Source organism: Centropristis striata, chromosome 12, assembly GCF_030273125.1.
Source record: "Centropristis striata isolate RG_2023a ecotype Rhode Island chromosome 12, C.striata_1.0, whole genome shotgun sequence".
Lineage (NCBI taxonomy): Eukaryota > Metazoa > Chordata > Actinopteri > Perciformes > Serranidae > Centropristis > Centropristis striata.
Window position 1 is genome coordinate 12,996,132 of NC_081528.1, and position 27,788 is coordinate 13,023,919.

General features: G+C 39.0%; 1 protein-coding gene across 2 annotated transcripts in view; it reads right to left on the bottom strand.

The window, feature by feature from the left end:
- The window catches only part of glrbb (glycine receptor, beta b), a 30,450-nt gene extending 11,941 nt beyond the window's left edge, over positions 1–18,509 (bottom strand). For both annotated transcript variants that reach the window (XM_059346654.1, XM_059346653.1), the window contains exons 1-7: positions 18,256–18,509; positions 14,899–15,037; positions 11,318–11,424; positions 9,886–9,953; positions 3,395–3,621; positions 1,787–1,869; positions 1,023–1,163 (exon numbers count right to left, since the gene is read on the bottom strand). In XM_059346654.1, coding sequence (XP_059202637.1) covers positions 1,023–1,163; positions 1,787–1,869; positions 3,395–3,621; positions 9,886–9,953; positions 11,318–11,424; positions 14,899–15,020 — 748 coding nt within the window. In that variant the 5' untranslated portion in view covers positions 15,021–15,037; positions 18,256–18,509. The remainder of the gene's footprint in view (positions 1–1,022; positions 1,164–1,786; positions 1,870–3,394; positions 3,622–9,885; positions 9,954–11,317; positions 11,425–14,898; positions 15,038–18,255) is intronic.
- Between the last annotated feature and the right edge of the window lie 9,279 nt (positions 18,510–27,788).

Here is a 27,788-nt window from a genome sequence, read left to right on the forward strand (position 1 = left end):
AGAGTGATTCTTTTACAATACTTTTAGCTCATTATTATGTACTGTGATTTTTGTTCTCAATTATTACTTATTTTAGAGAGTAACATTGACTGTGGAAAGTTTAAATATCTCTGGATAAATGTCACATAATATGTTTCACTTTGTGATTTCAGTTGGTTTTATGATCCAACACCAGTGCATACACATCTTTGCTCTCTTTTTTTTTAAAGACTACATCTTCACGAAGCAAAATAACCCACCATTCATCTTTACAACCCTGTTCATTATTGAGGTGTTGGAATTGGATTTCCGTCTACAAAAGGAAGCAGAATGATTGGCCTTTACCCAACAAAATAACAAAGTCACACATCATTACCTTCCGTCAGATAAGAACTAAAGGATAAGAACTAAAGGTTCTTATCTGTTGTGAAGCTTGCTGCCCACGACCTGATCTGCTAAGATTTCATCTTTCAATCAACGGCATGAAACTAATCCTACATTCACAAAAAGACCCATCAAACTCCTCTGCTTTCTTTGACTAAGAACCTATAACACCACTTCTATGATGGCTAAAGCCAGAAGGATAACAGCACGCCACCGGACAACTCAAAGAGAATGTCCCACTAGTATCTAACATTTTTTTCAATGTCATGACATACAAAACAAACTTGGTCGATAGGAGTGTCTAATATGCACATGAACATATTAGGGTTCTGTATTTTATAAGGACAACATAGCTTTAAGTCTACCCAGAACAAAATAACTTAAATTCAGAGAGAATAATTGATAAAGCATGAAAAGAATGCCCAACAGATGAACAGCACTGAAGTGAAAACCCTTTTCAGCTTCAAGACATGGTGTTTGATGGAAAAGCTGAAAAAAAGTTGAAAAATAATTCACTTTGAAGTCTTTCATTAGTGCCAAATTGAAAAGGAATACCCAGTACTAGCAAAAATGGGCCAAATATCTATTTTCTTTCGAGTTAAATTTCTGATACTTCCTGTTGATGTGTAAGAAAACTGGATTCACAGCAAGGACAGTACCTGTTCCCGAATAGAATTTGGTGCAGTTCCCATAATCAATATCTTCTTGTCTGATATCAAACTGTGGCAGAGCGATGGCATCCATTTGCACCGGGTCTCCCGTCTGCCACATAAACTGCAGGTCGTCTGTGGTGTAGCCAACTGGATAAAAGAGGTACAAAGGCACAAAAAAAGTGAACACACAAACACACATATGTACATGGCTGAAACCACACTGGTGGTTACACAAGTGCATATATACATAAACAGTGTAAATATACATTCTATATGCCCACAATATCTGTTTGCATGTTAAGAAAACTCAGAAAGAGAAACATACAATCAGAGCACAGAAATATAATATAAATGCAGACAGACTGGCAGAAAACTATATGTCTCAGCAGTCGGGTTAGCCATTAGAGGGAAATGGCTTGAAGTTATTTTGCTTATTTGAGTCTAAACTGCTTTGTAAACAAGATGCAATAACCACAGTCAAGCTCAATTAGCTGTGAGACTTTCACAACAAACTTAAAATATGATGATTTATTCCACTTCTCTAAGTGTTCGCCAGTGAAATTGGCTTCTAAACACAAGCAAAGAGCTTACATTTACCCCAAAACAACGATTTTATAAAAACAACAAATATATTCCCAACTCATAAATACTGTATCTACCTAAATACCAACAAGTAGACGTGGTTAAAGTCTGACTGAAATGACATTTACAGAGCAAATATATGGGATGTAATAGGTGGTTTCAGGTGATATTATTTCAGGGAAACTCACAGCTTTCTAGTTGCATCTTACACCTCTGTGTGTCCATCGGGAACAGTGTGAGATCCAGAGGACAGGAAAGAGTCACAGACAACCTGGAGGAGGATGAAAAAAATTCTGTTTTCAGATTGTCATTGTGTTGTGCTTTTGTTACCCTCTTATATCCACTTACGCTCACATAAAAGCCTTGTTTACACGACACCAGTATTACCTTAAGATCTTGTAGGATTTAAAGGTTTACTCTTTTGGTGCATTTGCACAACAAAATATGTTGCATTCAAAATAACAGACAATTCAAAAGGATTATTTCAGCAGACAATTGAAGCCTTACACAACAGAGAGTTGTAGTTTATGTTGAGCCCACTGGACGATAAAAATGTTTTTTTTACCAAACGCTATGCATGCTAACAGTCTCATTATCTTTTGGAAATTTCACCCTCGCAGTCTGCAGCCTCAATGATTCTTGACCCAGAAAAAAAGAAAAAGAACAACTCATAAATAAAGGAAACAAGCCTCCCCTAACTGACTGAGATCCACACAGGAGTAAAATAATCATGTAGATTTGGAGTGCATTTAAAACACAAATGGTCAATTATTACATGATCACTTTAGCGTCCCCAGGTAATAGTCCTATGCAATAAGGCCTTAAATTGTATGATGTGCTTGTTTAGTCTTGTGTACACACATATTTAAAGCTACATTAGGCAAGCTTTGCACTGAGCCTGATAATGCCATTGAATTGTCATTAATTCTGCCTGACATTGTGTTCATGTTGGCCAATTGTTTTTTTGTTTTGAAGTTATTTTGTGTTGTCTTGCCTGAAACTAATAAGCAATGAGTGGCACATCCATTCCATGACAATGTTTCAGCTGACATGGGAGCAATTCTAGCACTTTCAAAATGTTTTTATCAGTGTTGGGGCTTTGGAAGCTGTCATTTACACTTTCACACTGGAAGAAGTTGAACTACAGCAAAGCTACCCCAGGGGGAAATATAGTTTTGATAATTTTGGATTTTTACACTAGAAAAACAGTTCAAACTATTTTGTACGAAAATGATCGAATTGACGATGTGCATGAGATTTGAAATTATAAAAAAAATATTGCACAAAAACATGTCTTTACATTAAAGACAAATATGTATTTATTAATTTTTTGGTAGGCTTACTCATTTAAGTTTCATTCAAAATTCCCATCCAAGACTAACATTAACCAAAAAAGAAAAAAATATGTAATTCAATTAAACTGAGGAAAAAAAATCTATTTTACATTAATAGTTTATGCAATAACTTTTTTATATATAAATTATGAATTCTGTTCCAATAATAAATTCTAGCAAATTGAAACTATTATTTTAATATTTTTTATTTTATTATTTTTTACATGGCATGTACAACTTTGATTCCTAAAAAGTTGGGACACTATAAAAAAAATAAAAATAAAAATAAAAAATGCAATTCAGAATGTGATTATTTGCAAACCCTTTGTGACCTACATTCATTTAAAAAAAAGTACAAAAAAATCAAAATCAGAGGTGCATACCTTAAATATTTTCTGTAATTTGCACATTTTATCAGAGAAAACACTGAAAATAAAGAAAAATCGAATAAAAATGCATTACCTCATACTGATGAGGACGTCTCCGTTACGGAAAATGAAGAGGAGAATGTTCTCCTGGGTTACATCGTGAAAGTTGGCGCTCTTCTCGTTGGCGAAGAACAGGTCGGGTTTCCAGAGACACTTAAACATCTTTGGATCGACGGTGAGAGAATCAGACTTGAAGTCCTGCGGTAGCTTTAGCCGAGGGTCATTCCACCGCTGCCGCAGGAAGATGTTAACTCTGTAATCCTGTTTGGAACAATAACAGATAAAAAACATCAAGTTATCAGCCACTAGCTGGTGCTTTAAAATGGATTAATAACTTCTCTGAATGGAATTTGGTTAATTGCTTATTTTTTATTTACATTTTATATGAAGCTCTAAAAAAGGAAAGTGCCCAGATAGAATGCAAAATAGAGGCATTTATTTTCACAGCCTTTGGACTTTGTTCAAGCTCTTACTCCATAACACTGCAAAACCAGACTCAAAAAGCATTTTTAACATTTCAGACACCTCTCTGATTCCAATGGTTTGATGTGTAGTTAAAGAATACAAAAAAAGTGGACATTCCTGTTGGCGCCTTTCCTGCACTGCCTTTTTAAACAAAGTGAACTTTCTCCAGGATACAGTGGTTACACCTTATTGACAGCTTACATTTTCTAGGTCTTTCAAGTATTTGCCAAGCAGCATTTTCTCACAGCAAACACGTCAACAGACCACTTTAACATGCTGAGTGATATTTTACAGCTGCAGAGAAAACATTCACGACATCTACTTTTAAAGCAGTCAACAGACAGAAAACACAATCCAAGGGTCAAATGTTATCAATACAGCAACATGTGATCCAACCAATGCCTCATTAGAGAGCTTATTAGTGAAACTTCCACATTCTTGTTGGTGGGAATGACTCAGTGAGGCTCTGGGACACTTTTTTTTTCTGTGTGGCTGCTTTGATGGCGTGCCTCAAGCTGTTCTGGGACCAGGTGTTAGGAAGGGACTATTAATGCTGAGTGTGAAGATGGATGACATGTCAAATAAAGCCGCCAAAATACCAGCTGTATGAGTGTGTGGGTGTTCCTGTTCCTGGCTAAGAAATTACCTTCCCCCTTCCATCCCTTCATTGTTTCCAGTTTTTATATTATTTGTTGCCTTTTTTAAATGCAGCAGTGTGCTAAAAGCCAACATTTATCATTGCTTTATGCTCCGCACTCAAGCACTCTGTTTTCAAATTAAAAATGGTGCAATTTTCTCACATACTGACAACAGAGTGGATTGCAGGCATTTCAGAAACTTTCACCTGGATGCAAGAAGCAAAACAGGGATATGATGATAAACTTCTCCAATCGAAATAATGGAACTAGAATAGAATAAAAGTATCTAAGGCAGGGGTGGGCAACCTTTACTAACTAAAGAGCCACTGTTGGCCAAAAAAAAGAGAAAATCGCGGAATGGAGCCGCAAACCTTATATTGAGCCTAAAATGAAAATTAAACAGCCTAATAAGTCTAAATTGGCCTACCAACATTGTTAATAGTCATATTGAGCATTTATTAATATGATTTTGAAAACTAGTCTATCTTGGGGAACTCAAAACTTAACTCAAAGTTGGCAAAACTTGAAGGTTAAGGCGCCGGGCCGGAGACTTTCGTAAGCTATGAAGCATATTTTAGTTGACTTAAATGTCAAAACTTTTTTCAAATAGCTTTTGGTCTACACCATTGATAAATGAATATTTTAATGTAAAAATATTTATATCATTTTTTATGTCTCAGCCATGGGGAGCCCCTGCAGGCAGACTAAAGAGCCACACGAGGCTCTGGAGCCACAGGTTGGCCACCCCTGATCGAAGGTGTTGTTTTTACTTTGGATTCAAATTCAAGGCAATCAGTGTAAAGAAAATAATAATTCTTTTAAATTATGCATCTGCATGTTATTGTCTCTTTCTGGTTGAGTCTGGCTAACTGCTGTCCCAAGTGAATGACATGAAAATTATATTGTAATATGACTCTTGGTAGTCTTAACCAAGCAATGGACCTAATATTTGAAATTGTCAGTAATTTGTGTCTGATGCTGTTGTTTCTTCATCACTGATGAGCTTGACTCACAGGACCTGCAATTCCAACTTTGGCCACCATGCCACAAACCATCAAACCCCTCTCAGGGTTCTTCCTTCATCTTGTTTTTCTGTGGGACACAGGCCCACAACAAGCTCCCTCAGTTGGATCTTATCCCAGACAATATGTCGAGCCTCACCCTGAGTTAAGTTTATCTTGGCTGAAGTCCTGCAGCACGTCATTCTTGGCCCTTCAGGTGTTCTTCCATGTTTTCCTTTGCCTGAAGCAGTCCATCTTAGCTTTGCGACTTTTATTTTGGACTTGCACTGCTTATTTTTTCTGATAAAGTATATCTAATGTATTTGCTGTTAGGCTGTTAGGATTGTGTGGGCAGAGCGTTTGACATGTCACACGTCATATTTTCTGAAAGTTTTGTCTCATTTTATGGAAATGTACGTCAACCTGTTTCTTGACAAAACATTTTCCTACTGGAAACTATTTTAGTAACAGCCAGGTTTGACAGTGAGAGACAGGTGACCTAACTGTGGTTTAATAGCATCAGTTCTTTGGGAAACCACAGTTGTACATCCAGCTACACACTGGACTGAGCTGTTTGTGAATTTACCCATGTCAAGCCACATTACAGACAGGAGCTAAGAGCCACACCAAGAAGGATAACAATGACAACTACAACTATAACGATGTGAGCATCCACAATGATGAACACCACACACTGCACGCTCCAGCTGTGTCGGAGCCCCACATGTCCCTCGACTTCTGTTATCTTGTTCCCTGAACACCATCAATTAGCTTCCATGACACAGGCAGTCAGAAACAGCAGATTTGAAGCACTTAATTTAGCTTTTGTCTATGATTATTCTTATTATTAAGAATATTGTTACCAAGAATAAGGCTGCAGTCGTGGAGGCGAGAAGGGAGATGCTGTTAATGCATTACACTTTTTTATTATTGTATAGATTTAAATGTGATGCACTGATAATTTTGATTGGCTGTCAGTGTTTCAACAGTTGTGGTGTGGACTCCACCATCCACTTGAGTTAGAACAATATTTACATCTATATATTTCTAGTTATCATTCTTTGTGTGGTCAGCCCTTTAGAAAATGTTCTTTCTTCCTTTCTTTCTGACACTTTTCACAATAAAACCCTTCATCTGGACTGAAACAGCAAATACACCAAATTCTTTTTCTCTATATTTTTATGCTATCTATATACACACATGCAAATTCTAAATGCACTGGCATTCTTTGAACTCTTCGGGGTATTTTCACCCTTTATCATAGTTCATGTCTGACCCTCAAGTACTCTCCAATAAGCAATAAGACACAGCATTGTGCAAGTGTTGATTTTATAACTGCCATATTTAACTAAATGTCCCTCTGTTTACATCCAGTTTACACAGCGTGTACACAGATAATTTTCCTGACCATAATGCAAAAAAACAATGTGTGATGTATGATTGATCCACGTTGTGTTCCATGCTTATGGACATGCACAATGTCTATGAGTCAGGAAACCACTTTTTCCTTCTTCTCTGTGGTATATGCATTATAAATAGGCAAGAACTATTTCAAGAACTCAGCTCGCTCCATTTTATACACAATGGTCTTAGGATGGTTTATAAATTCAGCTGTAGTCCAGAATGTGCTTTACTTTTCTGCCAGTAAACATTTTCGGGTAGAAGGAGCAGTGGTCATATTGTTGATATCTATTTTTTTGGAAAAGCAAGCTGTCATTTCTATACAACCTAATTTTAGACTCCAAAGTCCAACCAGTCCTCGAGCGACAGCACGAAAAGCTACTGCTCTACGGCTCTTCTCTGTCTGACAGAGACGCAGGCCAATTCCCACACCTTCGCCTTTCTAAAAAGCAGACAAGGAAATATATCTTCCCTCTGGCTCACTATCAAGCTGCCTGTACTGCATTCAGTCCCGGAGAGATTTAACACGACCGCTCGCTGTAATCAACGAGGAAAACTCCAGCTGAGAAGCATTAAAAAAACACACACTGCCACAATTTATTTCACCTCACAACATCAAATTAGTTATTTCCTCCTGATGGATACAATCATAAAGTGAAAATAGAAATGTTAACTAGAGTGGACGGGAGGTGGTGTTTGGCCTCAGGAGGTGTTAATGATGAGAGAAGGATTTCTGAGATCAGATACCACACAGAGTGACAAATTGAGGGGGAGAGGTGAGCAGCTGCCACTTCTTTCTCCTCCTGGATTCGTTTTTGAACCTTCCTCACTTTCATTTTCTTTGCGTCTTACGCTGGGCCGTCTGGAGGGAAGACAGATTTGCTATCTTGGGGACCCTCATCGCTCTTTCTCTGTCTCAGTCCCGACTGTTACTTTTTCCTTTTCGATCATATCTCTTACCTTCTCCTGGCTCCTCTTTCTTTTAATTATTTGCCCTCTTGTGCTACCTTCACTTTTTCTCTGCTTTTTTTCTCACTGTATCCCTTCCACTATATAGACTTTCCTCTCTCTTGCTCTTTCTTACAGTTCTTCCTCCAACTTTTCCTGGCTAAATTATCTAATTCTCTGATATCCTACGGTCTGGTTTTGTCTTTTTTCACTTTCTCTTCGCTTTACATTGGTCTTTACCCTTTCTCATCCCTTTGCCCTTCTCTTCGACTTTTTGCCACTGCCTTTAAATTTCTGATTACCGGTATTTTCTGAACTTTGTTCTCTTCGAATTTTCGACCTTCATTCCTCCTGTCTCTTCCTCATCCTTTCAAGCAGGGCAAACATGGCCACCAGGTCACAAACATTCTTAATTACAGAATTGTGTTTGGTCCAATGGGAGCCTCACCGGGTGAAAATCAGTCTGAATGTAGGAGTGAACAGACGTTTCTTTCTTCCTTCTTTTCTATTGTTTCCTCCTATTGTTCTTTAATTTTTTTCCACCATCTGCATAACCCCGCTTCTATACTTTTGAGTTTTAAGGATTTCTCATTGTCAGCATTTATCATCCTAATTGGTCTGTAATTGGTTCTGGTGTGAAACTCTCCGCTGGAAGACTTTACAAGCGGACACACTCTGCTGATTTGCAGCCAAAGAAATATTTCCAGAGTTCATTTTCATGCAGCTCCAATTCCAGTACCAAGATCTAAGGCTTTGTTCCGAGTGTCACTCCTCATGAAATGAAGTAGGAGAACATTTCTCACTGCTTTGGACCGAGACACTGCCCAGACCTGCAACAGGACTCTAGGAGCAAAGGTCTCACATTTAGTACTCCATCTTTTTCTGTTAAGAGTGAGGCTAGGAGTATATTCCATAAAAATTGGATTATTCACAAAAAAAATAGCAGGTTTGCAAGAAGCAAAAAAGACACTAAATTGTATCTCAGCTGCCACACAGCCCACAGATCCAAACTACATATTTTTTCTCTTGTTCCTACATGAAACTGCTCATAACAAGGTCTGTGGATTATCTGGAGTATAAGCAAAGTGCCATGAAAAGAAGCGTGAAAATTGTGTTTGCTTCCCATAACAACTTAAAGTCCTCTGTATTTGGCATGAATCCCAATGACCAGACAGTGCCAGAATATTCACATTGTGAATGTAGATGAATTCGCCAGCAGCGCTGCATTTGATAGCAGTTTGACAGCTTTCGCAAACACATTAAATTATGTCTTCATTTCAGTTGTTAGTTCAGTTGTTTTTGAAAAAAAAATCTAATTAATTCTTTTTTGTCTATTAAAAGGATTCAGAATTATTCTTCAAGTCTATTATTCTGTTTCTTTCTTTTTTTTCTTTTTTCATTTGACTATTTTTACAAAAACTAAATTGGCTCATCATTTTGGTATCCTGATGTTAAAATTTAACATAAAAGATTTGGATTTTGACCAATGAAGTGACTTAAAGGTCCAATAAGTGCCTGCATTAAATGTACTTTCAATTATGAAATGATTACTACCTGTAAAGCTGCATTCCATAGAGGAGTTTATGAGTCAGAATCAAGTCGAACTGCAGAATCTGTCACTCCGCACTGCATTTATTTCAATTATCTTGTCACATTAGTGAGCATATTTATTTCGACAGAGACACCTTATGTTTATTGGCTCCTCCCAGCAGCTTTAAATTAAAACACACCGGTCGGCCAGGCTCATTAGAAACCTCCAGGAATGTTCCCTTTATTGTTTCTTAAGTGATCAAGAGTCGACCTGGCGCCGTCCTTGAATTTAATCTGTTCACTAGCATTCAAACTGCACTTCTTTATCAGCAATTAAGCCATCAGATAAATGAGGCATGAAAACCAGTCTTCATAATGATTTACTGCTAAATGGCCTGATACCGTCTAGGAAAACATGCTCATGCATGCCTCTTAAAACTTGTCGGATAAAGCAGTTTTGAGCCGAATCCACTGCGCCTGATTGGCAGCTTTATTGATTTTCAATCCTGTCAGGCTGAAGTGGGATTGAGGTGAACTCTTACCATGGTCGTTTCTTGGATGGAGCCAAAACTGTTGATGAAAATGTTCACTCTGTCTTCCACGGGGATACCTGGAAATAGGAATGAAGAGATTGTAGTATTGAGTGTGCAGTGTTTTACAGCTGCTTTGCATCGGAAGCAAGCAGCACTGTGCTCGTAGCTTACAGTAAGTGTCAGTATGCTTTGTAAAACCCTGTAAGTCTTTATGGCAACATATTGTACTTGTAATTCAATTGATTCTGTTACTGATCAGGGGACTTTATCAACATTGCAAAGTAATGAAAACCACTCTCATCCTCTCTGCTGTAAACATATACTGTATACCAGCACATTTCTCCACTTCTCCACACGCCTTCAGCATAAACTAATAAAACCCTTGATGAATGCATGCTGCTCACCCTCTTTTGAATAAATTATTTCCTTTGAGGTGTTTACTGGAGGCTCAGAAGTTTTACAAGATAAATTCCACCATGCAATCCGCAAAATGAATGTGCATAATGTAGAGGTGGCATCGTCTTTGCATTAATGCAACCAAGCAAACTAAATAATATTTAACAAACACTTCTGGTGTAAGCTTGAAATTCCCTATAGGGTCCGTAAAAGCTGCTCACCATTTTATAGTTCTGGGCAGAGTAATGCACAAGGCACAGTTTAGGATGTAATTTGGGAGATTATGACATGGATGTTAATGGACGGGGAGCTTTCAGCCCACCCTGAAATCAAGAGCAGATGTTTGGCTGCTGGACGAGTCGCGGGCAGTCAGGAGAGGGAGCCGATTCTGCTTACAATACATCAAACATTTAGTCCCAGATACAGATTCTGCTGCCAAGGGCCATGGGATGGAAACTACCTGAAGACTGGTAAGACCATCAGTCAGTACTGGAGGTCGTCAATCACCTCTTTGTTATTTTTATGGCTGTCTTTGTGAGACTGAAGCCTGGTACAGTGTGACATTTACAGTGCACTGTAAACACTGTAAAGATGGATACTTGGTGGACAGTAAAGAATGAAAAAACAGTGGCAGATTCTAGAGGTAGAGATTTGACATAGCAGCATTAGTTAATATAATGTACAAACTTTGGACTTTCTAGTGTTTTTTAAGATTTGAGACATTCCATAACAGGCTGTGCGTGTCAGTCAACCCCATGTTGAACTGTGCTTAAGGAAATACAGCCAACCCGAGAGCATCGCCTCAATGTAACAGTGCTGAAGTAGTAGTATGTTAAATATGCAAGTGTATGCATGACACAAAATTCATTTTCATTACTGCCTCATGCACCACTTATGCAAATACCTGCCCCTGCACCAAGTTTATGGAAGAAATCTGGAGGTACATATTCATAGTATACTCGTTTCCTTAATTAGCATGACAGCAGTGCAGCAAAAATGTAAATTAAGGATAGGCAGAGACAGATGAAGAGGGAAGGAGACTCGCCTTTGAAGTTGGGCCTTATTCTGGGATCATAGGTGATCAGTAACCTGTTCAAGATGTTACTGGTTGAATTCGCAGGGACTCGGGCCAGATCCTCAGATGACAGCTGTCTGCAAACAAGAAAAACAGAGAGCCAACTGAAGCACGATTACATTAGCAGGTCAAATTCCTGGCAGATGAAGAGTGCAGATGCACAGCACACCCTCTTCTGCTCTGTATACTCTTTGATTAAACTATAACCTGAAAGAGCAACCAGTTAGGGATTAAATTAGCTTTTAACATTTGGACCATGCAGGCAGTGTTGACTGGGGAAGTTGACGTGATCCTTGGGATCATTTTTGTCATGCTAGTGGCTCTGTGAGGTTGTATTTAGGTTTAGCTGTGTTTTGAGCTAAATGCTAACATCAGGATGCTAATATGGTCATAGGTCATAGGTATGTTTTCACATGTTAGTGTGTTGTCATGATAGTATTTGATATTTAGCATTAAATGTGTTACAGCTGAGGCTGGTTTGTCTAAGAAAACTGTTTTTGATTTTTTTGATGAACATATGGGGGTCAAATGCTTGAATGAACAAGTACATTTGAAAGTAAACAACTGGACCAGTTGCCCCATTTTCTATATTCAATACTTGCCTTGTAAAAACCCTTTAAAGTGATAGTTGTGTGAGGTACTTATCCATAGACAGTGTATTATCTACAGTAGATGGCGGTTGGAACGCCCCCAAGCAGGCAGGAGTTTCGGCACGGAAGCTGTGTTGTGGAAGGGGGCAGCAACTATATTTAGAATATTTTCACAGCTTTACCTTGCTGTCAGGCAACCCCTTCCAACGTGGAGCTTCAGCCATTATATCCATCTTTGCTCTCTACACCACTTTGACATGAACAGTAATTACTTTGCAGAACACAGGAGCTGCTGGTCTACTGCTGCCAAGATTGGTTCATTTATTTGTGTTATCATGTGATTTTCCGTTAATCTGAAATAACCTTTTAAAACACCAAAGTCGCACAATAACTCAAACAAACTAACCAATCAAGGCAGCGGTAGACCAGAAACTCCAATGTCCTGCAAAGTAAAATTTCAGTTTTGTTTTTTTTCAAAGTAGTCTGGATGCTTTGCAGAGAGCACAGATAATAGCTTCGGCTCCCTGTCGTAAATGGCTGTCTGATGGCAAGTTAAAGTGCTGGAAATATTCTAAATATAGCCTACACTTAAACTGATATTGATTTTTTTAGGTGGCTAAAATACATTTAGCTGCTGTCCCCGTCTACAGGAGTACACTGCTTAGCTTCTGTGTCTGGACTGCTGTCTACCTGGGTGCTTGCCAACTGCCTGTAGGTAATACACTGACTATGGATAAGTACCTCATACAACCCCACTTGAAAATACTATCCCCTTCAATGCATCTGCCATGTGGGTGGCAAAGGGTACACAAGACTTGTCAAGATAAACAGTATAATTCTTTTGTGTATTTCCACTTTTTATTTAACCAAAGTGAAAGTTTCCCTTTGAACCATCCTGCAAAATAGCAAGAAACAGCTGTCTGCAAAAAATAACTGCCATAACATAAAGCGGTGACTTTCAGAGACATTCAGCCAAACATCATTTGTTGTCTGAGGTTGACTGATGAAAAAACAATGGGATGGAAGGATGGAAAGGGGAGAACAGGATCTGGCAGGAGAGAAAGGAGAAAAAGAAAGCCTCCTTGTGGGTGGCAATGATTCTCCTGCCAAAGAATTTCCCCTTCTCAAAGCACTTTACATATCATTATGTAAACCTTATCATGCACTGAGGATGAGTTAAAGTGCTCTACAGGAATGCTGCGCAGAGTGTGTATGTTCTGCGGTTCCTCTGATCAAAGTGAAACACATAATTCCCATCCACTAAACCTCTTTTTTTCTCTCTTTTAACAGACCCTTCTGACAACCTCAAGCACAACAGCTAAACTGGAACCAAGTGGGTTCCTTGATCCACAAAGGCATCCGCGGCACTAAACTCGAAATATGTCATACAGCTTACACTTGCCAATACTGGGACTACATCAAACGGTTTCTCCCTCATTTCACGAACTTTCATTGTCAAGACATTTGTTACCATTTAAGGAAGCAGGGGGTGCAGCTCTCCATGGCAGAGAGACAATGGACGGTCCAAAAGGCATGTCAGGACATGTTGATGCTCGTTCTGTTTTAAGACAGAACTTTTCATTTTATCCATGACCTGACAACTTACCTTTTTATTTAACACAGTTGCATATGTAACCAGATAGGTGCAGATGGTCAGACAAGCGTAAATAAGAAGTTGAAAATGTGAAAACATGTCACATTGCAATTTTTCAGTATGTCTAACACTACGTGCATTTGGCGTGTTTGACATTGATTGGATGCTCTTTGTTCCTAATTGACAGTTTCATAGCAATTGTCCACGTAGGGAGGGGGACAGGGAGGACAGGTGAGTCAAACAAACACATGACCTTCACCCTGGAGAACGCTGTTCATGTCCCATGTGAAACAAGTCAACGTTGACTTGTTCACATTGACTCATCAACTTACGTAGGCTATGTAACTTAATTGTTACATGGGGCGGCTGTGGCTCAGTTGGTAGAGTGGTCGCCACTGACCCAACGTTCGCAGCCTACATGTCGAAGTATTCTTGTGCAAGATACTGAACCCCATATTGCTTCAGATGATGTGTTCATCAGTGTATGGATGAATTTCCAGAAGGTGACAGATGGTACCAGTATGGATGTGTGTGTGAATGGATTAATGAGTGTTGTCTGTAGTGTAAAGCCTTTGAGTGGTCGCAAGGACTAAAAAAGTGCCATATAAATGTAGTCCAAGTACCATTTAAATTACCTCACAAACATTATGTTAAACCATGACCTAGTACTAAACAAAACCAAGCAGTCTGACTCACTTTTTCTCCAAACTTGTCACATACAGAGGCTTGTTCAGGAGCCCTTGACCACATTGTAATGCACAAGTTCCCCTTTAGCATCAGTGTTTTACATGCAGGGTAGTCTGACAGATTTTAATATGTTGTTAATGTTATGAAATTACACAAGTTTGGTTATGTTGAAGCAAAAGAACTAAGGTTAGAAAAGGTTGTGGTTTGGGTTTTTGACGGGTTCATGCAGGATTTGAACACTGATTCCTGGGTAAAAGTCTGTTTGTTTAACCCTCCCATCTACCCCGACCTCCACTCCTCCATTAACTTGCATTTCCTTAATTCCTCAGGAAGCTTTCCAAATTCCAAAATCAAAAATAATGCTAAAAGGGAGCTAAGGGAGCCCTGTGAGTGGCACCAAGAGATTCAGGGTTAGGAGTGATAATAGGTTTAGTTGTTTTGTTGAGTAGTTTTTTTTTCTTTTACAACATTAACCATGTTTTCCACATTTTTAAAACTGCAACTGTTGAGGAGCATAACAATTAAATGCATAGGGCTACCCAGTGGGTTAAAAAGTGATGCCAAGGGCCACGCATTCGTATGTGATGAGTGGGGAATGAGAACAGGTTGGGCTACATGAAGCACTTTATGTTGTCATCTGCACTGTCGACAGCCCATGGTGTTGTTTATCACATACTTACGATGGACAGTAAACCTGCTTCCCCTTTTTCTTTCCCTTCTTTGTCCCTTTTTCTTTGGCAGATCCTCCCTCTAGACAAAGAGAGAGTACCAGGAGGAAGATGGCAAGCTTCTTAATACCCATTCTGGTGTGAGATGAGCCTGTGGCGGAAGAAAAACAAACAGTTTAAATAAAAGGAAAGGAGCCACAGCATTTAAATTTCTCAGCCTTAATGGTGCGCAATTAAATAAACCAAAATGAATTGCATTCTCGTCACATTCAACGAATCTCAGCATTCATTTGCACATGTGACAGAAGACAGAGGCTGCTTAAGCTTCGCCCTTTGTGGGAGTATAAAGCATTTCCTGAGCACTGTGACATTTCCTCTTTGCTTTCCTGACACGACACATTCCCATTTACTCTGAATGCATGTCACATACAGTAGATGTCTTAAATATAAATTAATCAATGTGACATGGTTTAATCAAGTAGTGCAAGTTCAAGCATAAATCCAATCAGCGGAGTAATGCACCTGAATAACGATGGTCATTCAGGACACGTCAGGACAACATGACCCTGAAACATCCTCTACATCAGTCAAGAACCTGCAGAAAAAGGCATAATAATGTTGTTTTTGCATGCAGCTCCCTTTTCTATTGCCACAGTTGTTTATCATGATCTTTATAAACGATATCATTTTGTTTGATCTATGAGAGCTGTGGTGTTATAGTTCAATCCTTTCTCGCACAACAAAGACTAAATTGTAGGAGATAATATGGTTTTGTGTTTACCATAAATCTCTTTGTTAGAAAATCCAAAGCCAGGTCTTACAGTAACAGAACCATACATATACAAATGCACACTTCTAAGCACATGCGGTGCACTTTTGCATTTCTTGATAGGGGCCATTAATCAGCTCGCAGCCGTAGTACCTGTGTGATTCATTCCCCATTTAGGACACCAGTGCCCTTTCATTGCATAGGGACACTGAGACCCACAGCTAAGCCAACAGTACCCCCCACCCCCCACCCCTTCCAGCAAGACTGTATATTAACTGAAGCAGTTTATTGTCTAGACAGAGACACTCTCTCTCACTTTCTCACTGCCTTGGCCCAGTAACTCCCTGACTGTTCCTCGCCTGCACATTGATCATCATCTTCTCCAGTGGAAATCGTTTCAACTGCTCTGTTCTGCAGGAATATTCCTGCAAAAAGTGGTGTTGTTTGATGTTACCATTGGGGAGGAGAAAGTGGGCAACATACTTCAACACTGACCCGCACGTATCAGATGGCAGCAGCTGGAGTGAAGGGGAATGTTTCATTTGGCAGCCAACCACATTTCTTCGAAACCGCTTCTTATGTGACCTACAATTCCTCTGTCCCATCTTCCCTCAAGCATTTCTCTACATGACAATGCTCATCTCTGACCAGCAACTCCAGTCTCCCAGACACATTTTAAACTCTTGAGGTCAGTCAAAATATGACCATTGGCATGAACATACAGCATATTGTGGTACTTAATCCCCAATTCTTGATTTTTTTAACCCTAGAAGAACCAAGCCCCATTTTAACACTACATCACAAATGACATATCCTCAAGTTGTGAGCAGATTAGCCAAAGAGTCACTGCCTTTTTTAAATTGTTTTCCTATTTAGAAAGTTTTTAAAAATGAGTTTGTGGGTATCAAAAATTTCTTCTTCCGTTCGCCTATTTTGGCATTTATTTCACTTACATTAAGATCTAATTTCTGATGAAAGAAAAAAAAAAGAGAAAAACCATAAAAATAAAAATGCATCTCAGTTTATGTTCTGCCGAACCTTCACCTGCTGTTTTGAGTGAAAAAGTGCGTTCACACAAAAATATGGCAAAATGCAGTATCTGAATAGTGTGCTGATAATGGTCAAACACAGAGTGCCATCTTGGTTACGTCCAACAAACTTGTGAAAATGGCAGCTGAGAAAGCTGCAGTAGCTGTGCAATATAATTGTCAAGTGTGTACACAAGCCTGCAGATATTTTGGCAATCAAATGTTGGCAAAAAGGTTCTGCCTGTTTGTAATTTGCTATTTAAAAAAGAAGAACAAGAAGTTGTTGGTTTGTATCATCATTATTGCCAAAGTTCAAAGTTGTGTTCAATTTGAGACAACACTACCCTGTTAAAATCCACCCACTACACAGGTAAGTACATATTAAACACAGTGTACAGCCTGGATGTGAACTGACAGAAGTGTCCAGATGAGCTACAGCACAATTTTGTGCAGCAGAAATATTGTTTCTTCTTCTTTCCTGTCTCAACCCGTGCACCCTTAAATGTATCATGTGATCCTTTGCAGGGTCCAAAGCACTGTATTTTAGGCTTCATGCAGTCATAAAAACATAACAACTCCTGAGTTTTTCATTTACAAAATATTACAACATAAGTTTATTACAATTAAACAAGTTGCACCACTCCTCTATGTTTTATTACCCAGACTCTGGCCCTCATCAAAGTGCTATCAGGGGCTGTTTTCTATAATGGGAGCGACTAATGTGTAGTATATTGGAGCACACCCATACACACCCCATACTAAACTGAGTCCTGTGCAGAGAAATGTAAGTTCAGCAGAGAGCGAGTCCATAAATTGACCTTGGCACTGCCTGAGTCAACTGTGCCACCACTAAAGAACATTGCCCTTGCTGTGTTTTACTACTGGCAATGTTAAAACTGCAGAGGCTTTGTCATAAAGTGGCTGACACTGACTCAAGCAGCCTTACATGGTGCGCCCCAAGGGTCCAAGGTCAATAAGCAATTCTGCCCTGCTCACACAATTTCCCCAGCCTGTGCAGTTTCAGATTCTGGACCATAATCATACACAGAAATAAACCATGTAAGATGATGAGAATGTGATTATTTATCAGGTATTTATGTTTACTGTAATACAATAAAAGATGTCATTTATCACATTTTTTTAAAAAAATATGAAGCATTTCAATCTGGTTCAATCTAGCAATCTGGTGTTTTTATCCAGCTGCAAAATGACAGGAGGAAAGGCCCATGCTACATGCACATCATCAAAATACTAATTTGCCACCAATACAAAACACCCCCGCAGGCTACAGGGGCACTCACAACCTGTGGCTGCTCGTCGCATTGGGTCTCTTTGGAACAAGAAGAAAGTAAGTAGCAGAGGCACTTGACACTTGCCCACAGCCTGAGCACGAGAGGAGCAGGGGGACTCGCGTGTGAACAACACAGCAAACAGCGACCACCATGACGGGGGGATGCGGCGGGGAGACGCCAATACACATGAACGCGAGCATGCGATCACATGAGCGCACGTTACGCACATAAATAACACCAAAGTCGTTTATCTCACAACATGCCACGCACTCCCACTTACCGTTTGGCTTTGTCACCTGTCAATTCCTTGGAAAACTAAAGGCAGTAAAGCTGACAGTGGTAAACAGTCGTTAACAGAGCCTTCCAGACCAGTCGCTGTATTTCTTTCCCATGCTGTTCTCCGCTCTCTCCACTGAAGCGATTTGTTGAATGGATTTGTTGAAAAGTTACATCTCGGCAAATTGCCAATTTTTTTTTTTTTATTACCGCGCCCGGTTTGTTGTTATTTTGGAATCAGTGTGTATATGGCTGCTGCCCTTTCGCCTCAGCACGGGATGCCCAAGATGGAGGCTTGCGTGGTACCTGTCATGCAACATGCGCAGTAGCGGCTGCACGGAGCCGGAGAGCATCAGTCCTCCCATCAGCACCGCGGACAGCCTCCACATACACAGAGGCTGCTCAACGCTCAAACGTGACGTGGCGGCCGGGAAAAAAAGGAAAACAGAGATGCTCTCATTTACGTGATGAGAGCAAACGCCTCACTATTTATGGCTGTGGCCGTGTGGTATTTAGCAGCAGACTGACGTGAAAAGCGAGGGCTGGATAGATCATAAAGCAGAGAGAGGCTGCAAATTATGGATGCAATATGCTCCTTCAGGCCCGGGTGATATAGACTGAGGGCTTCCACTCATATTTATTATTATGAATTTGGTTGTACTGAAAGACCAGAATCGCTTTACATTGATTCATTTATATGTGATTTTTAAAACTAATGATCGTTAGACCTTAATGTGAAAGTGAATGACAAAAATGAATAACTCATAAATAAGTAAAATATTATTTAGGCGTTTTTGACAATACATCAGTAAATATTTGCACACTCCCGGATCCAAATTAGTTCAGACGCTGTGTAAAACATAAACAAAACAGAATTTAATAATGTGCTTTCTGACATATATTGAAGTCAAAATAAAGAAATAAAATTGCAAGGAATTTAAGGAATTCATGATCTACAATCTATTACGTAATTCTTCCAGAGAAATCTCTTCACATAAGTGGCAAGGCCAAAAATTAAAATTGGAGGCCCGTGACCTTTGATCCTGTAGACAGTGTTGCATTAACAGCAGACATGTTTGCGTTAAGAACATTACTACATGGGCTCAGGAACATTTCGGAAGACTGTTGTCTGTAAACACAGTTCATCGCTGCATTAACAAACCTAAGTTAAGACTATAATGCAAAATGAAAGCCAAAAGTCCAGAAACACTGCCAACTTCTCAGGGCCCGGGCTCCTCTAAGATGAAAAGAGATTCCAAGTAGTCAAGTGTGCTGTGGTGTCCTCCTGGTTAAAGAGGAAAAGGACCATCTAGACTGTTACCAGCACAAAGTACAAAAGCAGCAGCATCTGTGATGTTATGGGGGTGTGTAAGTGCCATGGTATGGCTAACTTGCACATCTGTGAAGGCACCATTAATGCTGAAAGGTACTTACAGGTTTTTGAGCAACATCTTTGCCAGGGACGTCTCTACGTATTTCAGCAAGACAGTGCCAAGCCACTTTGAAGAAAAAGAGAGCAGGTACTAGACTGGCCTGTCTGATGTCCAGAACTATCTGCCTTTGAAAATGTGTGGCACATTAAGAAGCACAAAATACGGGACAGCCTGAACACACCCTGGACTGTTGAGCAAGTGAAATAATACATCAAACAAGATTAGGAAAGATTTTGGGGAAAAAAATGTCCTCTTTGCTAAATGCATACTGAGTGTTGTTGATAGAAGTGATGTTTCAAATTGGTAAACGTATAACTGTATAACTGATTAAACAAACCATCATAATATAAACATTGGAGAAAATAAGGCCCATTATCTACGGGAGCTTTCAATCATATCACATCTTATCATGCATCATATCCTCATCAGAAGATGGAGAACAAAGAGGTGACATAGTACATCTGCTGATAAAGATAAAGATAATGTGATATGACTGAACTCCAGAACAGTTATTGTACTAAATGGACCTTGTGGTGCAGAGCCATTTTGTGAAGGTCATAACTCAGTTTTAGCTTTTAGCTATGGTGTGAGTCTGTCAGTTTAAGTACACATCCATCCACCCATTCGGTAGACAGCAGGTTGATGGGTGCTGTGTTTATTCTTTTGCAGGTGGGTGACTGTTCTGTTTACATCTGGCTTTTGCTTGTGAATCGATTAAAGAACAGTCACCTAACAGTTAGTGAGTGATAAATAAATGAATGGCTTCCTTAAAAACATTTGGCAAATGACCAAACACTTACACCACATAGTATCTCTTATTATGGCTTCATCGATTTCATATAAAAACAATGAGTTAAAGGAGTTTTATGAAGCATGTATAGGGCTTTTATGCGACACTTGATTGATGTGCCTCTTAAAAGTATTCTGTAGGGAGCGGAGCTGTCTGCTGCTGGTGTCTTTCTGCCCAAAGACAGTAAGAGTACAGCTCATTCTCGTGTGTGTGTTGGGCTCAGATCAGCTTGATGTGATGTCGACAGCTGCTAATATGATGGAGTTTCCTCCCTGAGAGCAGCCACATACTGTAGATTTAATCTTTAAAAACTCGTTTAGGTGGATTACCCTGCCTGCTACCTCATCAGGAATTTGATTTGCAAAATAGAGGTCGTGCCAACGTGGTATAATAAAATCCAAGGGAAATCATGAAGTAAAACACTGACTACAAAGTATGTCGTTTTTGGACAAGAAAATACATTTATTAGCATATAACCACAATCAGCCACTTACTACTGATTTTTATTGAACTTTAGCTCTCCAGTTTGAACTTTAGATGTCCAAATAGCTCATATAAAAACATTACAGGCTATGGAGTAATGAATGAATCTGAGTCAGTCTTTTCTAAATTGGTCACAAATAGTCGAATACTTTTCTGATGATAGAAATGACTTGTGATATTTTATCTGGGTTTGATTGTGGTTGTAACTAAGAGCTTTTATTCCAAACGTCAGAAGTATTTGTGTCATTTTTCATTCATTTTGTGAGTTTAGTTGAAACACTTTATAAGAACTTAACAGGAAGCCAGATCGTTTGTTCTCACAGTGAAAATAAAAATCCATCGCAGAACTGAGCTAAAAGTTTTTCCCACAATTTTTTTGATCCATATCTCATTCATCACTTTATGTCAAACAACTTGGGCGGCCTTTCCACATCGATCCCTGTAGTATAATTTTGACTGACAGGGCATTCCATTTGCATACACAAATTAATCAGCACCATATGCATTGAGATTAATGATTTATGTCACAGGGGCATGGTTTTGGTGTTACAATCAAGAGGCTTGCAGGGGAACACAAGGATCCTTTTGTGTTGTCTAACAAAAATGTTCACTGGTTGGCTATGTGCCATGTGTGTGACGGACAACCATGTGCCATTCCAGAAATATGTCAGGCTGGATTGAAACAATCTATTGTGGTATTATACCTGGCATGCAGAGCACATTTCTACTACTACTGTAACTCAGAAGAGTTATATGTGTTGTCACATTCTTATTCAAATGAAAATAAAGCTTTTGACAGAGGGGGACTTACACAAGTGTTGCTACTAAACATCTTTTTCACTGTGCTGCTGCTGCTGCTGCTGAGTAACATGTTTTCAATTCAGAAGTGATGTGTAGCTCTTTAAGTGAACCCAGAGAAGCTTCACAGACATAACTTAAGATCAGTGACAAGATAAATCGCTTGGAAGAAGAAGAAGCAGATGTCATATGTGTCGTCAAAGTGGATGAGACTTTAATGTAAATCATGAAGGATGAAGATGAAACAAAATGCTGCAGGACTGAAGGGGATTTCAAGATTTTGAACTGCATGTTTGCAAAATGAACTTGATGCTGGATTTTAAGTCGTTTTGTGGAATGGTAACGTTTTACATTGTTGCGGGTAAAGAAATAAAAATAAAATAGTGCAGATGTGGGGGTTTTTGTGTAACTTCTACTGTAAAAAATATCGTTGATTAGTTCTGATTTGTACTACACAATAAACTGCTTTTCTTTACCAGCACAACCATTATAACAATTATAGATTCTTTTTTTTTTTTTTACTTCTTAACCCTTTATCAGGCAAAGAACTATATTTGGTAACTTCAGGTAATATTTTGAGAAAAAAGTTGCAAATTTACTAGATTAAAGTGGCAAATCTACAAGAAAAAAAGTCGCAGATTTAAGAGATTTAAAGTCGCAAATCTGCGCGAAAGAAGTCACAGATTTACAAGAAAAAAGTGGTAAAAAAAAGCAAATTTTTCTCCCAGATTCAGCACTTTAAATCTCATAAATCTACGCATTTTTTTCTCGTAGATTTGCCACTTTAATGTCGTAAACTCTTTTCTCAAAATATTATTTTCGTATGTTTTTTTTTTACACATTCTGGCTGTATGTAATATCCTCCAATATTCTCTAGGGTTGAAATTTGGAATTTGCAAGTATTTCAATGAGGGACCTATTAAGGGTTAGTAAGCACAGCATACCCAGAATAAAATGGGTACTGAACAAACGGCGGACTTTCACTCGGGGTTCGTGTCCCGTGTGAAAAACAACAGCTAATTACTTTTTTATGTAACTTCCATGGCTCACATCACCCGACTCCTTCACTTCTAGCGATTAAGTAAACGTATTTATTGTTTAAACAGTTTTTTACGATGCCTAACCAGGAAGTTTTTTGCCCTAAACTCAGGTGAGTGGTTTTGTAGCCTAAATTCACAGCTATTTTTATAACCGCAAACCATAGATATATGTATAATGACTATTGTGCTATTTTTAGAATGCTCCGCTGTACCGCGAGCCTCGATAAGCTCATATGTTTTGTTATGGGAGGTGTTGACAAGCAGTCGATTCGGTCATTCAGGTTGGATATATCGTGTTGAGCTCATTATGACCCTTATTTACATGTATTGTGAGGCAGTGATTATAACGGGAGCAAATAAGTAGTATAGAGAGCGACAAAGTCCACATTGGGAGGCGGTTGCCGTTGGATCAACGGCTCAGAGAAATAAAGGACTTTGACTCAGGAGACATTCCATGTGAAACTTAGAGAGGTTTGAGGTTTTTCAACTTACACACATATACATTTATATGACAAATTAAACTTAGGATATCCTACATACTGTATGTCACTTAAGTTTATTAACAAGCCCAAACCATGATCATTTTGTCAACCTAACGATGTAGTTTTGCTGCCTAAACCTAATCAAACTGTGACTGTTTTACAACATTAATGACGATTTGTGCTCTAGTTTTCTGAGTGAGGATTCAACTGGATACCCCTACATCCTATACCTGGGTCACCGCTAATTAAGGAGGTTTTAGAATTTAAAAGAGCAAAAAAGAAATAAAAAATAGTGTAAATGGATACATTCTGCTGGCTTGCGAAGTGCCCTTTTATAGATCAGCTCCCCCATTACAGCACCACAGTAAACAAACAGTACACAGAGCACTGACATGTTCAGGTATTGGCATCTTCCTAGTTGCTGAGTTTTCTGTTTAGTTATTGATCAAGGTCTTCCACCTCTACATGGTGCTTCTTCTATCTGACCGGTAAACAAAACATGGGGGAAGGCATTTTATGCTTGGTAGAACTGAAGCACTTTATAAGACGGATTCATAACAGTTTTAAACAACAAAAAACAGTGCATATAATCCAAACTGCACATATTCAGAATTAATACTTTGTAAATGAATAAGAGTAGACTTTCAGTCTTGCATCGCACAGTGCTGGGCTCCAGTACAATACTGTATTGATATAGCTTGGCAGTGCAGTAGATTTGACCCCTGGATCATTAGCAGGTTGCCATAATGGAAACTGAGTCGTCCCCGTCAGCAGATGTTCAGTATAAGTGCACCACTAACCAAGATTATGACAGAGGCATCGAGCCAGAAAGCTGTTCAGCTGGAGAGCTTCTTCACAGTATTATTTTTGGACTCTGCTCAGAGGTAAAGAGGGGAATCCTCAAGGAGCAAGAGATTCTTTCCAAAATGAGTTGTCCAACATGTTTTAATGTCACTGAAAATAAGACAAATGAGAGTTATTGCAACACCTCTGTTTAGTGGATCGGATGAATTCCTGAAACATTGATATAGCAATACTTGAGATTAGTTTTCCTTTTTCATCAGGATTAAATTATTCTAATATCACAATAAAACACATATATTCAAATAACTTATCTTGTTATATACCCAGCTTGTACTATCACACTGCAGACTTCCTTCTGCCTCATTTTCACAGCTTCCACGAACAATAACAAATAGAGTCAGACAGCATCCCAACAGTAACAAGTGGAATCTAAATTGAATTCCGTTCTGGGTCTGCTGTGAAACACTGCAGACAAATGCGCCGAATAAATGTATCAGACAAGAATATCCGTGTTTTGGTATAATTAGCACAACACTGACATGCTGAATTCAGTCTGTGCTGTCCCACTGGGGCCACATGTACATGTACTGCAATACAGTAACTGTACTGTGCTTTGTAAACACCACTGTCTCACTGTGCATTTGATACACTGATCACATTAAATGTGTTACATTTTGTACATGATTTGACATTGGAATTTAATATTTTGCAGTACACAAGTAAATACTGGTTAATTTTTATGCTAGTTTTCAGATTTATACTTATGTATTTTCGTATTTTGTACTAAAGCATGTTCAGTTCGGTTTTGTACTAAAGCATGTTTACATACTTTACTGTTCAAAAATGCTGTTATTTTTCTCATGCTGACCGTCTGAAAGCTTATCAGTTTGAACGTTAGATACATTTTCTTTGGACAGTTTTCAATTGAATATATGTCACAAATAATTAACAAATAATCACATTCTGTTCTATTAACGTTTAAGATGACGAAGTGGTTTTGCTACTGTTACTTATAAACTATTATATTTTTAGAATAGTTACTTGATGTTCCTACAGTACAAGCAGAGGCTCCCTGCACCAGAGCAATACACTCTTTACCAAGACACTGGTAAAAAGGTGTAATACTTATTGAAATGATATGCCAAACCTGATCCCAGATGTGGGAAACAACATTTTCTATTTGATGTGTTTTGGTAATTGGCTTATCGTGCAATGCACATGTAGTATGAACGTGGCTTACACATGTTTTGTATTTATCTTCTTAGCATACAAAAATATATATAGAGCTCTATGAACTTCAGAAAGCTTGAAAGTTTCAATGCATGTATCAAACACATGGTTTATTACAGCTAATTACTCATTAGACTGCTCAACTAAATTTAAATCCAGGATGACCAAAGACCTCAAAGCTACCAGCAGACCTGCACAGACTCATTCATCTCACACAAACCAACAGCTGACTGAACAGCCAAGAAATGTTTCAGAGTTGTCCACACTGTCCCTGCTCACTGTGACATCTGTAGTAACACAACAGCTTCAGTGTGCAGGCAAAGCGAGCAGAGCACATAATACCATCCACCACTGCACAGCGGGGAGTTTACAGGTGAACTATTCTGTAATGCTGAGACTGTTAATAAAATGTGATAATCAATCAGATAAAACTCACCATCTAAACATTCCCGCTGTGTGTCTGCAATGTCCTGCTCCTGCATCACAGCTGCATGTTAGCCAAACGGAGGCCATGTCACATGATGACCTTTCACCTGCCGCAGGTCATCATGTCACATAAACTAACTGGCATCAGCCAGGTCATTCTATTCATGGCTTAATTATGAATCATCTTAAGATCCTGCTTTGTTAAAGTTCACATATACAAATCCTGTTTAAAAGTTTACTTCTGCAGTCTCTGGGAAATGTAAACAATCAGAAAAGCTTGCATACCATATGTTATTACTACCAGTTATTTGGTGATCTTTCTAGCATTTAATGTCAATTTGCTGTCCACATTTGTTTTGTATTTTGTCTTTTCTCTTTCTGTGTTTCTTTATTTTTTAGTCTGTCATGTGGTTATTCTGTGATGTTATTCTGTTGTTGTCTGACTTTATACTATTATAACCCTGAATTAAGTTGCTTAAAACACATCTCTTTATATATTAATAACACATTAATGTTCTTCTTGATAAAAAAAAAAACAGCCCTAAACAATATAACCAATGTCTGATTTTCTTATAAAATAAAGCAACCTAAAATTAAGTGCGCAACACTGCTACAGCAGTAAATATAAATGTCCAGATTATCAGCAGCCAATTAAAAACAATGCTGATGATTATTTTTACAGATTTAATAGAGCCCTTTGTGTTCGCACATATTTCAAGAGCAGCAGGTTCTCATTATGATGATTGTGTGGGGATTCTGAGTCATAGTCCACTGTTTTTCTATAAATGTACCACAAAGTATTCACTGGAAAACAGCAGTACAACCTTGTATACTTGGACTACTGATGGATGTTTTTGGAGGTGAAGGCTTCAGTTCCCCTGCGACGCTGAACAGGATAAGAAGATTAGAAAATGAATGGATGGATGATTCCTTGGAAGACAGCACGTTAATGCTTTACCCTAGAATTTATTTGAATCACATGATGACATTCATTCCTTTAGCAGGAGTCATAACAGGCTTTGTTTTGTCCAGAAGTGAGACATTTTCCACTGTACTTGCATCAGTAGCATCAACAAGTGTTCAAGGGCCAAATGCCTGCCTGTAGCCCTGAGGGGCACCACCAGGGGGCTCTGGTTTCAAAGCCATGTGCAGCCACGGGCAATTAATCACCATGATGCCATACTTTTCACATCTCAAACTTAAGCACAAGACTTTTAAGGAGTCACTGACGGAAAAGTGTGTCCACACAGTGAAGGACAAAGGCACCCTTAGAGCATTAGCACAACCTTGTATCTGTGATTCAATGATAAAAACTCTGAGGCATAACAATGAATGTAAAACACTTCAATTTGTTATAAATTCCAAGAAAATGTGAGTCATTTCTTTCTAGATTCCTCTGTGCTGGCACATTTCCCACGACTCCTCGCAGGACCACACAGAAAAAAAAGCTCCTGCTGCTGCTTACAGGAGGTTTTTACCATATAAATGAAGTCACCTCAAAGGCCTTTTTCTTTAAGATGCAATCGTGAGCTGCGATGTGGATGTAGCAAACATGTTCGCTCCCTTGTGTTTCACTTCATTTCACCGCGAACAAAAGTGGTGTTTTGCAGACACTGTGACAGATGTGTTGTGTAATACAGACTGATCAGGAGAGGGCATTTGTTTGTTTGACAGTATGTGTCCCAAAAAGGCAAGCAAGTCTAATGGGATTTATCTGGGAGCCGTCGGCTGTGAATTGTATACATTTCCATCTCCAGTCTGCCCGGCGGACACAGAGCCCTCCTGGCTGGCATGTCTCCGTATGTTAGCCGTGACCCAAAAGGTCTGCCTTGTTTCTAATTTCCTCTGTTTATTATATTTCTTTGTATCAAAGACTCCGCGTTTCCCAAGACCACCATGGAAGCGGCAATCAAATGTGGACAACGAGACAAAATACCCAGCTTTTACAGACAAAACCTCAAGGGGTGAATGAGTGTGTATGAGTGTGGGTGTGTGTGTGAAAGAGAGAGGGATTCCACAATGTGAAGTGCTGACATCTGCTGCAGGCCCTT